The sequence below is a fragment of the Rhinolophus hipposideros genome (assembly GCF_964194185.1).
Source record: "Rhinolophus hipposideros genome assembly, chromosome: 23".
NCBI lineage: Eukaryota > Metazoa > Chordata > Mammalia > Chiroptera > Rhinolophidae > Rhinolophus > Rhinolophus hipposideros.
Window position 1 is genome coordinate 1,957,613 of NC_138069.1, and position 16,287 is coordinate 1,973,899.

General features: G+C 56.7%; 1 protein-coding gene across 1 annotated transcript; it reads right to left on the minus strand.

The window, feature by feature from the left end:
- Nucleotides 1-5,230: 5,230 nt before the first annotated feature.
- Nucleotides 5,231-12,477, minus strand: LOC308491917 (obscurin-like). Its single transcript, XM_081036117.1, has 15 exons — nt 12,186-12,477; nt 12,068-12,113; nt 11,859-11,936; nt 9,581-11,606; nt 8,885-8,965; nt 8,470-8,580; nt 8,147-8,314; nt 7,619-7,741; nt 7,240-7,410; nt 6,924-7,008; nt 6,481-6,720; nt 6,111-6,334; nt 5,903-5,978; nt 5,622-5,771; nt 5,231-5,528 (listed from the first exon to the last, which is right to left on the minus strand). Exons 1-15 carry the CDS (start codon nt 12,347-12,349, stop codon nt 5,351-5,353), a joined length of 3,921 nt encoding a protein of 1,306 aa, XP_080892243.1. The 5' UTR covers nt 12,350-12,477; the 3' UTR covers nt 5,231-5,350.
- Nucleotides 12,478-16,287: the final 3,810 nt, after the last annotated feature.

Genomic DNA, 16,287 nt, shown 5'->3' on the forward strand with positions numbered 1-16,287 from the left:
ACAACACTGTTCAAGCTGGAAGATACTGAAGTTATTAAACGTGCACTTGCGTTCAAGTCCTTTGTTGATGGCATCGACTTTTCTAAATACCAACTCTCCAACGTGATTGCTATGGGTGAAACTGCAGTGTTTATGGGCCAAGGATCTCAAACGACAATTGATCAGAGGGGTGCCTCGTCAATCTACATTTCTTCCACTGGTTATGAAAGTGCACGTGTTACCTGTATTTTGGCAATTCGTCTGGATGGAAAGAAAGCCCCACCTCTAATCATCACTAAGGGCAAGAAAGATAAGGTTGAACGTGTTTCAGGCATTTATGTTCTTGAAACCGATAAAGCCTGGTGCACACAAGCTGTTATAAGGAAGTGGGTAGATTTAACGCTGCCACTTGTCTTGTGAGGTGGCCAAAGAGGTCTGCTAGTCTGGGATTCAGGCAACACTCACTGTGCTAAAGACATGAAGAACTTCCTTGCAGAGAGAAGAATAGATCAAATAATGATTCCCTTAGGATTGACTGCCTGTCTCCAGACTCTTGATATTGCAATTAATAAGCCATTCAAAGGACCATTTGCTCATGGAAATCAATGACTACATTGAAAATAGAACAGAGAGAAATCAGCGTGGGAAATTTGTGAAGCCTGGCCTGCAAGAAGTCATAACTTGGGTGAAGAATTCATGGGATAAAATCACTGTCAATTGTGTTGCCAATGCACTACGAGCAGGCGACATGGGCAGGAAGTACTCCTTTAAGGAGAGCTCTATTGCTGGACATGAGAGATTGGGGCCAATCGTTCTACAGGAAATAGAGTCACAAGAAATTCAAGCCAGAATTCAGGGTTTTGAGAGTTATGACGATGTCCCAGAAGAAGATGACATGACTGTATTTGAATAAATGTAGATTTTTGTACATGAATAAATGTAGATTGTTGTACATGAAAAAATAAGACATCCCCTGGAAATAAGCCCTAATGCATCTTTTGGAACAAAAATTAATATAAGACCTGGTCTTATTTTCAGGGAAATAAGGTAAGTGAACTCAGTAAGTGGGATAGGAGATAAACATACAAAGTTAATTGTGTACGTGTATGCTAGCAATGAACATGTTGACACTGAAATTTAAAATGCAACATCATTTACAATTACTCAAAAAAATTGACTCTAACAAAATTTGTGATCTCTGTGCTAAATATTACAAAATTCTAATGAAAGAAATCGAAGACCTAAATGAATGGAGAGAATGTACCATGTTCATTCAATGGAAGATTGAACATAATAAAAGTGTCAGTTCTGCCCAAATTGATATACAGGTTTAATGCAATTCTTATCAAAATTCCAGCAACATATTTTTGTACATAAGATTAATCTAAAATTTATATGGAAAGGCAAAGGAACTAGAATAGCTAAACAACTTTGAAAGAGAAGAATAAAATGGGAGGAACTCTACCTGATATTAAGGCTTAGTACGTAGCTAAAATAATCAAGATTATGTGATAGTTGTGGAGAGATTGACACACATAGATCAGTTGTACAGAACAGAGAACACACAAACAGACCCACACGAATATGTTCAACTAATTTTTGACAAAAGTGCAAAAGCAGTGGAAGAAAAGTGTCTTTCCAACAATTGTTGGAGCAATTAGATATACATCAGCAAAAAACAAAACAAATAAACAAAAAAAGACCAAACTCAAAGTGCATCGTGGAATTAAATGTTAAATGTACTACTATAAATATACAGCCATGTTTTTAAAAAAGAAATCATAGGAGGAAATCTTCAGGATCTAGGGCTAAGCACAGAGTTCTTAGACTTGACCACAAAAGCATAATCCATAAAGAAAAAGTTGGCAAATTTGACTTCATAAAACTTAAAAACTTTTCAGGGCAACAAAAGTAAATATAAATATTGGACTATATCAAAATTAAAAAAGAAGTTGATGAAAAGAGTTCCATCAAAGGACAAAACCAACAAAGTGAAAAGCTATCCTATGGAACGGGGATAGATTACATATTTGAGAAGGGGTTAATATCCAGAACAGATAAAGAACTCCTACAACTCCACAGAAATAACAAAAATAACCCAATTAGAAAATGGACAAAGGATTTGAATAGATATTTTTCCAAAGATATACAAAAGACCAACAAATATATGAAAAGGTGCTCAACATCACTAATCATTAGGGAAATGCAAATCAAAACCACAGTGAGATAGCACCTCACAACCATCAGGATGGCTACCATTAAAAAAAATAGAAAGTAATAAATGTTGATGGATGTGGAGAAATAGGAACCGTTATACTCTGTTAGTGAGAATGTAAAATGGTGCAGCCACTATAGAAAACAGGGTGGTAGTTTCTCAAAAAATTAAAAATAAAATTACCATGTTATCCAAAAATCCCACGTTTGGATATATACTCAAAAGAATTTAAAGCAGGACCTCAAAGAGATATCTGCACACCTATGTTCAGTGCAGCATTATTCACAATAGTTTCTTGAAGTGGAAGCATCCCAAATGTCCACTGACAGATGAATGGATAAACAAAATGTGGTCTACACATGCAATGGGGTATTACTCAGCTTGAGAAAGGAAGGCAATTTTCACACATGCCACAACATAGATGAACTTTGGGGACATTATGCTAAATGAAATAAGCCAGACACAAAAAGATACAGTGTGATTCCATTTATATGAGGTGCGTAGGGTAGACAAATTCATGGAAACAGAAAGTAGAATGGCCGTTGACAGGGGCTGGGGAGCAGGAGAAATGGGAAGTTGTCGTTTAATGGGCACAGAGTTTTAGTTTTGCAAGTTGAGAAAGTCCCAGAAATGGCTGGTGGTGATGGTTGCACAACAATGTGCATATAATGAACAATATTGAACTTTACACTTAAAAGTGATGAATTTTGTGTCATATGTGTTTTACTACAATTATAAATGCTTTTGAAAATTAAAACTTTTGCTCTTCAAAACACTCTGCTAAGAGGAGGAAAAGACAGGCACAAAATGGGGCAAAATATTTGTGAGCCACATATCTGACAAAGGACTAGTATCTAGAACATGTACAGAACTCTCAAAACTCACAGTAAGTGAACAAACCATCCAATTAGAAAATGGGCAAAGGCATTTCACCCAGAGGAGATACAGATGGCAAATGGAACTACAGCGTTTGGTAGCAGGTGCACACCCGGGCGTTTGTCCCAGAGTAACAAAGACTTACGTTCACACAGAGATCTGTGCATGACTGTTTAGAGCAGCCTTATCTGAAATAGCCCAAAACTGAGAATGACCCAAATGCCCTTCAGTGGCAAATCGTTGTGCACCCACACTGTGAATATTACACACCGATAAAAAGGCATGACCCATTGACATATGTAACCACATTCATGAATTACCAGAGGAGCATGCTGAGTGAAAAAAGCCAATCTCGAAACATTACATACAGGAGTACTCTATTTATATAACATTCTTAAAGTGACATAACTATATAAATGTGAGACAGATTGTTGTTTGCCAGGGTGAAAAAGTGTTAAGGGTGGGAAGGAAGTGGGTGTGGTTGTAAAACAAAAAGGCAGGGTGGATGAGGGTAACATGAGGGATCTGCATAATGAGACACATGTTCTGTAGCTTGACTCTGTTACTTGCTATCCTGGCTTTCATATCACACTAGAGTTTTGCAAAATATTACCGTTGGGGATAAGTGGTACCTGAGCTTTCTCTGTATTATTTCTTTCAATTGCATGTGATTCAACAATGATCTCAAAATAAAAGCTTAATTGAAAAACCATGTGATACAACTGTTAAAAAATGCAGTGCATTTGATTTGATCCTTAGAAACAAGTTATCAATAAAATACTCGTAACACATAATGGAGGGACTTTGGGGCTGAGCCGGTTTCTCAGGCAGGGAAGAGGGCCACCCGAGTGAGATGGGAGGAGAATCATGGCAGGGACGAGTGATGGTGTGGCGTGGACCACACTACACAGTGCCAGGAGGGCGAGTCCTAAGTCGGGCTGTGAGGAGGACGGTGCGTCATGAGAAGCACTTGCACAGAGCCAAGAGCAGAGCACACAAAGAGAGCTGGGCTTGCAGGAAAGCAAGGCCAGCCTCAGCACAGACCCAGGAAAGCAGGTCACTTGAGGATCTGGACAAGGCATTGCCTCTGTGCAGCCCCAGCAAGTGTCTCTCAATGTCAGAGGCGGAGCTCAGCCCAACCTGCAGAATTTGATCTCAACAGGTTTAGATAGGGCATGTCATCCCAGCACACAGCACAGAGGAGGTCACCAAAGAAATGCATCCTCCAAAGACGAGGAGCTGTCTCACCTGGTCCCAGTACACAGAGCCAGGCTTGCTGTGGACGTGGCCAGCTGGGGCTGGGCGAGCGTGCAATGGAGAGGAAGGAGTGGACTCAGGCACAGGTGCCACCACAGGGCCCCTCCAGGGCTGAGACTGGAGGTGTGCTCACTGCGTCTCAGTAGGAGTGGCCAGGGCTACAGGCAGGTGCCCTGTGGAAGTTCTCCTCAGCAGAGAGCTCAGAGATAGTTCCTGGGGATAGTGGACTGTCCCCAAAGGGGACAGTGTTGGCGGGAGACCATTCCCAACAACAGCTGGAGTGAGAGTTGGTCGAGATGAAACAAGGCAGCACGTGCTCATGCAACCTCAGGACCGGTCCCTCTTCCCAAACAGGATTTCCTTTGTGAGCACCAGGGACCTCCCGCAGGAACCAGGTGGGGGAGAAGTGACTGTGGCTCAGGCTCCGACACCTTCCCTAGCTCGGAGCCCACCTGTCACCTCCCTCTGGGTGGCCTGGCTGGTCATTCACCAGGCTCCTTCTGCCTCAGATCGAGAAAGGACTGCAGTAACCCTTCCTGGAAGTCTCCAGAGTACCGGGCCAGGAAGGTGACCATGGGGACCAGGCTAATGGCTTTCAATCTATGCACCTCAGAGCTCAGGAGCCCTGGTGGAGATGCCTCAGAAGGTGGCCGGTGGGGTGAGGCCGAGGGACCAACTGTGCTAGTTTGCCTGGAACAGAGGGGCTTCTGTTTGGAAGCTGGGCACTCCAAGTGAGGCTGTCCTGACTGGCTCCTCCGCTGCATGAGCCAGGAGCGTCACTTTCACCCAGTGCACAGGAAAGGGCAGTTCTATTGCCTGGACAGCTCCCCCCGCCCCCATACCCCAGGAAGGTGCAGGGCCCTCGCTTTCCTTCCCAAAACAAAACTGAAACAAACACAGGACGCCTCACACTGTTCTGGTTTTTATTGGCGTGTCCGTGCATAGACTGAGTCTCAGGCGGGAGGCCAGGGGTGCGGCCCAGCAGGGCAGCCCTGCACACACACCAGCCGCAAAGCCAGGCACTCAGCGCACCTGGGCCAGGCTGTGCTTCTTGTACAGCAGCGCCCGCCGCTTCTCACGCTCGCGCACGAAGGCGCGCAGCCGCGCAGTGGGGAAGGTCACGGCCGAGGGCTGGGAGCTAGCTGGGCCCTCCTCAGTCAGCCATGGGCACTGCAGGCAGCTGGACGCGCACGGCCGACCCCTGGAACATAGGGGGTGTGAGCCGCGCTCTGGGAGCCAGATTGGGTGGCAGGGCGGAAAGGGGCGGGCGGGGCGGAGGACCGGACCACCTTACCAGGGGTGCACGCACAGCGTGCTCTGAAGGAAGGCCACGGCGCCACCGGACAGCCCCGCGTAGCAGCGGCTCAGCAGGATTAGCCCCTTCTGTAGGCCTTTCTGCAGGTCGCGCGTCCCCTCGCTGCTCACCGGGTACTCGCCGCTCAGCCTGCGCGGGTGGGAGGGTTCAGGGGACCCAGGTCACCCTCGGGTGGATGGAGGACACAGGGACCTGGGGTCACCCTCATGGATCCCAGCCCGCCCTCCTGCCCCACCCCCACCCCCGCGTGGAGGACTCACATGATGAACGCTGTCACGCCGATGGCCCAGATGTCGGTCTGCGGGACAGCACCCTGGCCCTCCAGGAGCTCCGGGGCTGGGGGATGAGGGGACACAGGTGAGTGGCTGGGTGTCCGCAGTGGAGGGGGCGGGAGGCAGAACTGGGGGAGAGGCTTGCTCCTGGCCCATCCCTCCCCCAGCTCAGGCCGAGTGTCTGCGCCCAGCGCACCCATCGTCTCCAGGTAGTCCTTGAACCTCTCTGTGGGCAGGACTCTCTCCTGGGCAAGGCTCTGGGCGTTGCCTAAGTCGACCACCTTGAGCAGGTTGTACTCGGTGACGATCATGTTCTCCGACCTGAGGTCCAGGTGCAAGATTCGCTGGGCGTGCAGGTACTGGGCGGCGCTCAGCATTTGCCACAGGTAGTCCTTCACCTCGGACTCCGAGTAGGAGGCCCTGGGGCACATGGGGAAGAGCTCGGCTCTGCTGTCCCGGTCTCCGCTGGGACCCCCCTCAGGCTCAGGCCTGCCGGTGGAGGCAGGAGATGAACCGCCTGCCCCGCCCCCTCCACAGCCGCGCATCCAGGCCAGGAAGCCCCTCACCGTTCCGCCAGGCAGGGGAGCAGCTCCGGTCCAGAGCACAGCTCCAAAATGAGGACCAAATGCCTGGGGCTGAGGTAGGCGGCCTGCAGCTGGGCCAGATGCGGGTGGCGCAGGCCCTTGAGGGCCTCGTACTCGCGCAGCACGGCAGTCCTGTCCTCTGGGCGGTAGGGGACGATCTTGGCTGCCAGCACGCGCCCGCTGGCCTTCTCCCGGCACTGCCGCACCACGCTGAAGCGGCCCCTGGTGAGAAAGCACAAGCCAGGCTTGTGCGGGTCCCTCCGGCCCCGGCCCTCCAGACCCCTCCCCACCATGCGCTATCCTGCAGGCCCTTCCCGCTCTCAGAGCATCAGGAAGGAACCCTCTGGGGGAAGGAGGGGGCACAGATGCAGGTGAGCAGCGCAGTGAGGGCATGCAGAGTCCATTGTTGGAGGCAGCTAGGGCACCTTCGGATCTGGGTCTGGAAGGCGAAGGTCTGTGTGCTGGGGAGGGGCTGGGCAGGCCGTGCAGGGCCGCTCTCCTCCTCAGAGGCTGTGGGAAAGGAACCAGTGATTGGGGGGCTTCCTGCAGCCCCAGCTCCCCACACCTTGTCTCCCATCACCCCTTCCCTGGCACCCTGACAAGGGGCCACTCTTTGAACCCACACTTAGCCTCTCATTCCTTGGACCTGAACAAACCTCCCCAGTAAGTATATGTTTTGGTGACGTGGCAGGACAATTCTGGAAGGACCACAGCCACCCGCCAGACCCTGAAGAGGCTCACCCAGGTGGCTGGGCCCTCCCAGGAGGACCTGCTCCGAGGGTCTGCTGTAGGGGCCCATGCCCGCCTTGCTGACGCATGCAGTCCGAAAGGCGTACGTGCCACCCCTTGAAAGTTTGCTGACCCGGTAGCAGCAATCAAAGATGTCCGAGGCCAGCGTGCTCCAGCTGCCACCTAGCCACACACAGCAGGTGAGGGGCAGCCCCAGTCCTCCCCAATCCACAGTCAGGGGGTGGGGGTGGGGTAGAGAGATCCATTCTTGAGGGAGGCTGCCCAGGAGTGAAGAAAGGGCTTATACTTCCCCCAAAGGTGCTGGGGATGCAGTGGGGGCCAGGTGCTTCCTGGGTCCACACAGGAGGCGAGGGCACAGGGGCAGGCCTACCTTCCAGGCTGCACTGCACGATGTAGGTCACGGGGCCATAGGATTCCACAGGCTTCCAGACCAGCAGCACCCCATCTGCATACACCTCCCCGATGTCTGGGCGCGGGGAGGACGAGGGCCGCTCTACAGGACCCACAGTCGGCTCTAAGTTGGGCTCCCAGGGGCTACCCATGCAGGTCTGCCCCTACCCCTGCCCCTGCTGCCATGCCCTCCCTCCCTTGGTCCCGTTGACTCAGGGGTCCTGTTCCGGTGCTGCCTGGTAGAGGGACCCAGTGCCTCTCTTGGGAGGGGCTTGCTTGGCTGGTGCCCCGCGGCTGGTGCCTGCACAGAAACCACGTGGGGTGGCCCTTGCTCGAAGCCCCCACCCACCCAGAGCAGGTTGGCCACCTGGGAGCTGGCCCCCGCTGGGGATCAGACCAGAGGTCCAAGAGCCAGGCCTGCAGGCCCCATTGGAAACCTGGGAGGAGGCGATGGCCTGGCATGATCCCGCTTCCTGTTCCCACTGAGGGCCCGGAGAGGCCCACGCACCTGCCTTCCGTAGGACAGCTGTGGTGGCCGCCATGCCCAATGCATTGTGCACGCTGCACGTGTACATGCCGAGGTCCTCAGCGGTCACCACCAAGATGGTCAGAAGGTGGAAGTTCTTGAGCGTGGAGGAGATGAGGAGGCGGCCGCTGCTCTCCAGGAGGACCCCGTCTACGGCAGAACACAGCGGGCCAGGGGCGGCTCTGATCACCTAGGCCCCACTCCCTGCCTGGGCTTGTTTCTCTCTGTATGTTGAGAGCCATGCCCTCAAGGAGCATCCCCTGCTTTCCCATCTCCACTCCCCCAGCACCAGGATAGCTCCTTACCTTTATTCCAGGTGGCCTGTGCAGCTGGCTGGGCTGAAACCTGGCAGGTGAGAGTCACAGACTGGCCCAGAACCACTGTCTCATCAACAAGCTCCCTTAGGAAGGATGGTGCTGGGGAAGGGAGGTGGGGTGATCCTTCAGAGATAACCCCTGGCTTGAGAGCATGACCCAGAAGTAGGAATACTGGAGGGTAGCCCACCTGCGCAGGCTCATCTTCAACCCTAGCACCTCCTTCAGGAAGGCCTCCAGGACTGCTCAGTCCTGACAACCAGGGAGCCGGAGCTCCCCATCTGGGGAGCCCCTTTAGGTGTGAGCTTTACCCCCCTGCTGGTGTGGGCTCTGTGGAGGGGCTCCCCTTCCCCACAGCCAGGTCCCCTGGGTAGCAGGGCGTCCCAGCCCCAGGCAGTGTGCCCACCTTGATCTCTGCTCTTCAGGCCTGACAGCTGGAAGGACGGTAGGCCTGCTTTTTTCCTGGGGGGTCCCTCCTTCTCCGAACCTGCAGGGAAGACAGGGCCATGGGAGGTCATGCCAAGAGGCTGGATCCTCTAGGCAGCCAGCCGCCTGGCACTGCCGGGGGGGACAGGAGGATGACTCCAGGGCCACCTGCCACCCACTGCCCGATTCCCATGTGGCAGAAAAGCCTGGATCCCAGGGGGCTTTGTTGGAAATGAGCTAAATCTGCTGTGGAGACCATCCCCTCACCAGCCTCTCAGCATTGGCCCATCCTGATGAGGGGCACCTTGGACAGGTAAGGTCAGCAGCCTGTGGGCGCAGGTACCCAAGGAGGTCTGGCCAAGGTGTAGGGTCGGAGAGGGTCTGGGTCACAAAGGCTAGCTAGGACTGTTCAATCCTCTTCACAGGAGTGTAACTCCTGAAGCTTCTCCAGGTCCCAACACTAGGTCTTAGATGCACTCGGGGAGGGGATAAGGCTGCGGAGGTGACCTTGGGAACAGAGGGCCCTGTGTGCCTGGGGTATGGCAGTGGTGGTGGTGGCTTCCTGCTTTAGGTGGGCTCCTGAGCTGTGGTTCCTGAATGTGAGTGCAAGATGCCCCAAGGTGCAGAGGTGGGACACCTGGCTGAGCCTAGAAGCCTAGGTGGGTGGGGGAGTCACCTTCAGGCCTGCCCCTCAGGAGGCGGGAGATGTGGGCCACCGTCGCCCTCACCCTGTGGCGTAGCCCCAGCTCGGCAGGCTCCTCCAGCAGTGCCTGCCTCCTGGGGAAGCGCAGGAGGCCCCTGGAGGGGGGCGACCACTTGCGCTTTCTGCTGCCCCCTGCCTCCCCGAGCAGGGCCTCCATGTCCTCTGGCTCCTCCGTGATCTCCAGACCAGCAGGCAGGCCCAGCATGCCCGGCCAGGACCACGTGGTCTCTGGGAGCTCGGCCAGCTCCTCCCCAGCCTCTGATGCAGGGGAGGGTGGTGGCTCTGGCTTAGGGACCTTCCTGAAGATCATGAATTCAAAGGGCAGGTATTTGATGTCATACAGGTCTGAGAGGTTGAGGTAGGCGGGCTCCACCTCCGATATATCTAGGGACACAGTATCGGCGGCCTCTGTGTCCCCCGACAGGTCCTGGATCTGCACCAGGGACACTAGGGAGCCCCCACTGAAATCTTCCCACGAGGTCAACTCTGGGGAGGCCCCTGGGGGAACCCTGCTGCCCTTGGGCAGGGGCACCACACTGGCCTTGGTGGTTGAGATCTGGGCCTCGGCCTCGTCCTGTTCCTCCAATGACTCAGAGGTGGCCCAGGCCATCCTGGCCCACAGGGGCCCCTGTCCCAGCATGCCTCCTGCATCCCCACCGAAGGCAAAGGTGCCATAGCCAGCTACCCCTGCATAGCCCCCTCTGTGCCCCAGGGAGAACTTCCACGAGGTCGCCTGCTCCTGAGGTGGAGGCAGGCTGGACGCAGACTCAGATGGCCTCTCTGTCTCCTGGGCTAGGTCCTCAGTGTCCATGGAGGGGCTAGGCTCTGTGCCTGCCAGTGAGGCTGGCCTTGGGGAACTGGAGGGTCTGGGCCTCCTGGGGAGAGGACTGGCCTTCAGCCACCTCTCAGAGCCTGGCTGGAGACTTCCTTGGGCTTGTGAGGAGGAAGCCTGGAGCTCCCCAGAGAGCAAGAGATTTGGGGGTGCCAAGAGGGCCTCTGGGCAGTGTCCCGGAGGAAAGGAACCAGGAGCTTGGGGTGCAACAGCCACGGAAGGGGCATAGCCTTCCTGGGGGGCAGGTCCCGATTGGGGGTGACAGAAAGAAGCCTGCAGCTTCCCACAGCTGTCCTGGGACAACCTCTCTTGTTCAGCAAAGACTGGGTCACCACCAGTAGATGGAAATAGCCTCAGCTTCTTCCGGGACTCCTCTGCTTGCTCTGTCTCCATGGCACCTGAGACCTCTCTGGGCTTGCACTCCCCTGGGGCTGCCTGGAGGTCCAAGGGGGTATTGGTGGGACATTGCCCCTCATGGCAAGCCTCTGTGGAGGGGCTGGCTGAACGTGGCTGGTCGAGGTCCAAGGAGCGGCTTCTCCCAGGGCCTCCATGGGAGCTGGTGCCAGGCAGCCGAAGGGCGGTCTCGAAGGAGGGCACTTTGGCCATCAGAGTGGCCTGTTCCTCCCGGGCAGCCTCCTCCTCCAGCACACGATGTTCTAGCAGCGGCTCACGCAGACCTGGCAGGGCACCCGCGAAGTAGCCACCTTTGAGCAGGTGCCTCCGGCGCATCGGCTGCCGCCTGCTGCCTGTGGCAGGGCCCCCACGCTCCGGGCCCTCGCCTGCCTGCTGGTAGAACAAACTGCGGATGACACTCTGCCGGGGTACGCAGCCCGGGGAGGCTGGCAGCTCTGTGCCCCTGGGCAATGCGGGCAGAGGTGCGGCCTCAACTGGCAGATAGGACTCGGCTTCCTCTGGCAGGCTGGCCGATGGCCGCAGGAAGCCTCGGGGGTGCAGAAGCGGGGAGTGGGTCACTGGGGAGGACGGTAGCGACTTGGCCCGAGCAAAGGGTGCCAGTTCATTGTCAGAGGAGGAGGAGCTGCTGGACGAGGCACTGGTGTCGCGGTGCAGGTGGCGGGCCACTCCAAGGGATGGGCTGTTGGGCGGGCCCTGGAGCAGCTCTGGGATGGAGCGCATCACCAGGATGGACTTGTAACTCATCAAGGAGCGCTGGAGGTATGGGATATAGGGGGCATCAGCCGGGTGCCCAAAGGGGCTACCCAGGAGATGAAGGGCATTAAAGCCCCCATCCTCGTCCCAGCACCCCAGGGCCCTGTCCTTGTGTTCCCTCCCGGCTCAAACACTGCATGTTCCGTGCAGTCCCACCCTGTCCCGTCAGCCCCTGCTCTAATCTACCAGGTCGGCTGGCCACAGCCAGCCCACCCATGGGGGTGATGGTGGAGGGAGGGGGTATTGGCTCACCTGCCAGCGGCTGCGGGCCAGGAGGAACTTGAGCTGCTTAGTGTTGATGAAGTAAGCCTCCTCTGCCGGCACAGACTTCTGCAGGACCCAGGTGAGAAAGCCACGTGGGAGGGAGACCCTAGTTGCTCCCTGTGGCCAAACAAGTCCCACCCCTCTTGGTCTCAGTTTCCCTCCCTGTGTGCCAGGCCTACCTGATTCAGCCTACTCACCAGGAACCAGGGATGGGTGAGGCACTGGGCTGCGCTGGGACGGGCTCTGGTGGGAAAAAAGGCAAGCTCAAGCCAAGGGTCAGTTGGGAATGGGGTGGGGGAGGACGTATGCACTTACCCTGGGGCCCTCTGCAGGGCGGCCATAATAAAATCCTGGGCATCGTGGCTGACGTGCATGGCCATTGGGCTGCTCCAGGACACCCGCCCCTCCAACACATTGAGGAGGGTCGCGCGGTCACTCTCACCGGCAAACGGGGATGAGCAGGTCAGGCTGAAAAGCATAGGGGGCAGTCTGGCCCTCAGACATGGCCACCGGTTTCTGCGTCCATGGAGGCAGGTCACCAGGCCAGGGAGGCCTGGGCCTCATGGGGTAGGTAGGGAGAGCCCTGACCGGGGAGGATCCCAGTGCCACTCACACCCAGCCCTGAGAATCCCAGCAGATCCAAGCTCAGCCTGGAGTGGGGATCTGGGCTTAGACTGAGGTGAGGATCTGGGGCTCAGCCTGGAATAGAGATCAAAGGTCAGCTCAGGGTGGGCACTGGGCTTAGCCTGAAGTGGGGAGCAGGGCTCCACCTATAGAGGAGATCCAGGCTCAGTCTGTTCTAGCAGTGTCCTCAGGGCAGCAGTAACTGTTATGAGTGGCCCCTGGACAAACAAGCAGACCCTTTGGGGAAACAGTGCTGTGCCATGTGACACAAAGAGCTCCTCTGGGACAGTGTGTGTGTGAAAAGCACTTGGCAGAAACTTCTTATCAGAGCTGGTTGTCACCAAAATAGCTGTCCCCCAAAATAGCTGTCTCTGAGCTGGGGCAAGCCCGTGGTGTGTGTGGCCTCCCATGGACCTGCAGGGTTGGCTTCCGAGGAAGCAGCTGATGAGAATGGGGGTCTGCTCACCTGAGGTAGGTGATGACTCCCATGGCCCTGCGGGAACAAAACCAGCAGTGAGCCACCCCAATCCTGGCCCACAGGTGAGGGGCTCAAGGGGGCAGTCAAGAGAGGAGAGGAGACAGAGAGTGAGTAGGTAGGCTGGCGTGGGGGCTGCGTCCCTGGGGGCCCGTCACTCACCAGATGTCAGAGGCCTCGCTCACTGGCATCTGCTCAATGACCTCAGGGGACACAAACTCAGGGGACCCATACTTGCTGTACTGTGGCTCTGCCAGGGTTATATGTTGGGCAAAGCCGAAGTCGCAGATTTTAATGTCTTCCCGAGCAGGATGCACCATCAGGATGTTGGGGGGCTGTTGGGCAGTTGGGGAGTAGGTGAGGCTGTACCCTAAGGAAGGGGGGGTACCCTAAGGAAGGGCTGTACCCTGGGGCTGCCAAGCCTGGGGAGTACTCAGGGCTACCCCACGGAGATAGGGGGCAGTGGGCTGCCCTGGGAACAGGTTTTGGTACCATTTGGGGACAGCCTCCACTCTATCAGCCACACCCCAGAAAGGTAGTGAGCTCCCCATCCCCCAAAGTGAGCAAGTCCTGACAGGGAAGCTGGAAGTGGTGGGCCTGTACCTTCCCAGCCTGCAGGCTCCAAGCTGCCGCCTGCCCCTCCCTGGTATGGGGGGCAAGTACCTTTATATCCAGGTGGAGAATGCCATGGCTGTGCAGGTAGTGCAGCCCCTCCACCAGCTGCTGGGTGTAGACCTTGACCTGTGGTGGCAAAGGCCTGGTGCTCAGGTGAGACAGCCAGCCTCAACCTCCCCCTCCGCTTCCCTCCCTGCCCCATTACCACTTGTGCTTCCACTCCCTCCAGACCTGGGATGGTCCATGGGCGGGCTATGTACAAACCCTCCCACTACGCGCCCCAATACCAGGGATTCCTCTGGGCCCGAAGGTGGGGAGGGTATGGGTGTGTGGCGTGGCCTGAGCAAAGCTGTCATCATGATGTCTCAGGAGCAGATGCGGGCTGGCCCACTGGCCAGGTGTGGGCTGGGAAGGGTAAGTGGTGAGACCCTAGGTCTGGGGGAGCTTTGAGAGCTGTCTGGGGTGCTGTGACACCCTGTGAAACCCTTGGGACCCCAGAAGATCTCTGAGCTGGAGTACACTGTGTGAAGGGGGGCTGTATTTGCTGGGACAAGTGGTCTGGGCAGGGGGTGCATGCAGGCCTGTTGTCACCTCAGCCTCTGTCACCACGCTCTTCTTAAACAGACGGTCCAGTAGCTCCTCTGATGAGCACCTGGGGCTCAGGTCAAGGAAAGCTCTGGGCTCTAGAACCCATCCGGCCCCACAGCCGAGGACAAGTTTTATCTTGGGGTGGTGCCTGGGGGTCCTTAGGGTTGAGGAGGGTGGGTGGGACACAGACCCTGAGCAGAAAGGCTGAGGCCACTGGCCAGCAGCAGAACTGGAGTGGAGGCATCCTCTTCCCTCTGCACAGACTTCCTCCCTCACCCCTCAACCCCCCACCCATCACAGGGCCAGGGGGCAGTGACTCGGGGAGGTGTGGGTGTGGTGAGCATACGTGACACCCAGACACTCGTGTCACTCGCAGTCAGGCAAAGAGTGGTGGGGTGAGAATCAGAACAGGCGGGGAAGGGGTGCCTCTCCTTGGAGCCCCAGCGCCTGAGGCCTTGGGCTGCTACATAAGCAGTCCGACCTCTTGCTGGAGAGGCCACGTGGCGCACGGGAGGGAGGGGCCCACCCCAGGCACGTTTTGAGCCCTTAGGGCCGAGGGCAGGATACAGCTCCAGGACGAGGATGAGGGTTTTACTGGTCTCGAACTGGTCCAGCAGAGCAGTGACCAGTGGGTGGCTCAGCGCGGCCAGCACGTCGCGCTCGCGGTACGCCTGGGCCCGCGTCCTCCTCCGAAGGGGAATGAATTTGGCGGCACAGGACATCTGATTGCCCTTGTGCTGCACCCTCTTCACGAAGCTGAACACGCCCCTGGGAAGAGGGGAGCCCACGCTGAACACCGGAGGCTGGACTCTGGGGAGGGGTGAAGGGAGACAGGGGTCCCGGGGGGTATGGGGGACGAGGGTGTCGGGTTTCCTGGCAGGGGGCGGTTCCTGGAGGGCAAAGCTGTGGGGGGCAGGTAATGGGAGGGGCTGCATGTGGGGGTAGAGGCTTCTCGGAGAGTGGAGTTCTGGGAGGGCAGTGGCTTGGGGGGGCGGGGACTCCTGGAGATAGGAGGGTACTTCGAGGGGCGGAAGCTCCGGGGGGGACATGTTGGGGGGATGGGGCCTTCCAGTAGGCCGGAGTTCTCCATGGGCGGAGTTGCTGGGCGGGCAATATTCCTGCGAGACGAGGGTTCTGGAAAGCAGGGGCTGAGGGGTTGGGAGGCTGGGCAGGGTTGGGGGGGAGAACAAACGGGCACTGAGAGGGCAGCTCCAGAGAGGTGGGGTTCCCAGGAGGCTGGGATTCCAGGGTAACTGGGGCTCCTGGGTCGGGGTCCCTGGGGGCTCCACGTTGTAGAAACTCCAGGAGGCCGGAGTTCCGGGGAGATACCTCCCAATCTCCTCCTTGACGTCGTAGAATGAATGCAGTTTCCTGCGATAGCTTTGCTTCTCCGAGTCCGGCTCACTGTCTTCTACAGTAAGGGAGCGATCAGCGGTCGGTGTGGACAAAGATGGCCTTCCGTCCCCCTGTGCCCCCATTTTGTACTGCTTGCAGGGGCAGCTCCTTGTGCCCGAGCTTCTGGGAGCCTGCAGGACCCCACGCCCGCGTGGAGCTGGGACCGGAGCCTGGGAGGGGTCCCCGGACTCACCCCCATGCACCAGCAGCTCCGCCTTGCACAGCACCTGGCCGCCAGCGTTTTGGGCTAGGCAGGTGTAGACCCCAGCATCTTGCTGGGCCACGTTCCTCAGCACCAGGGAGTAGGTGGTCCCGTCCTGCTGCTGACTGAGCCGCGTGCCATCCACCAGCTGGACGCTGTCCTGGAGACACAGGACGTGGGCCCGCCATCAGCCCAGCCCGGGAACAGGCACCACAGTTCACCCACCGCGCTTTCAGTAATGCCATGCCGTGCCTGGTGAGGGTTTCACACACTGCTCCTCCCAGCACTGGGTCCCCCACCCGCGCCTGTGCCGACCTTGTACCAGGTCACCCTGGGCTGCGGGTTGCCCTCGATGACCGCCTGGAACTGCGCAGTGCTGCCCCTCTCGGCCTGCACATCCTCGATGGTGACCTGCATGGATGGCGGTCCTGGGGGTGGAGGAGGGAGCCCGTGGGGAGGAGCCCAGACTGCGGCCTGCACCCCCCGCAGCCCGTCCTGCAATGAGTCTGTGAGCTGGA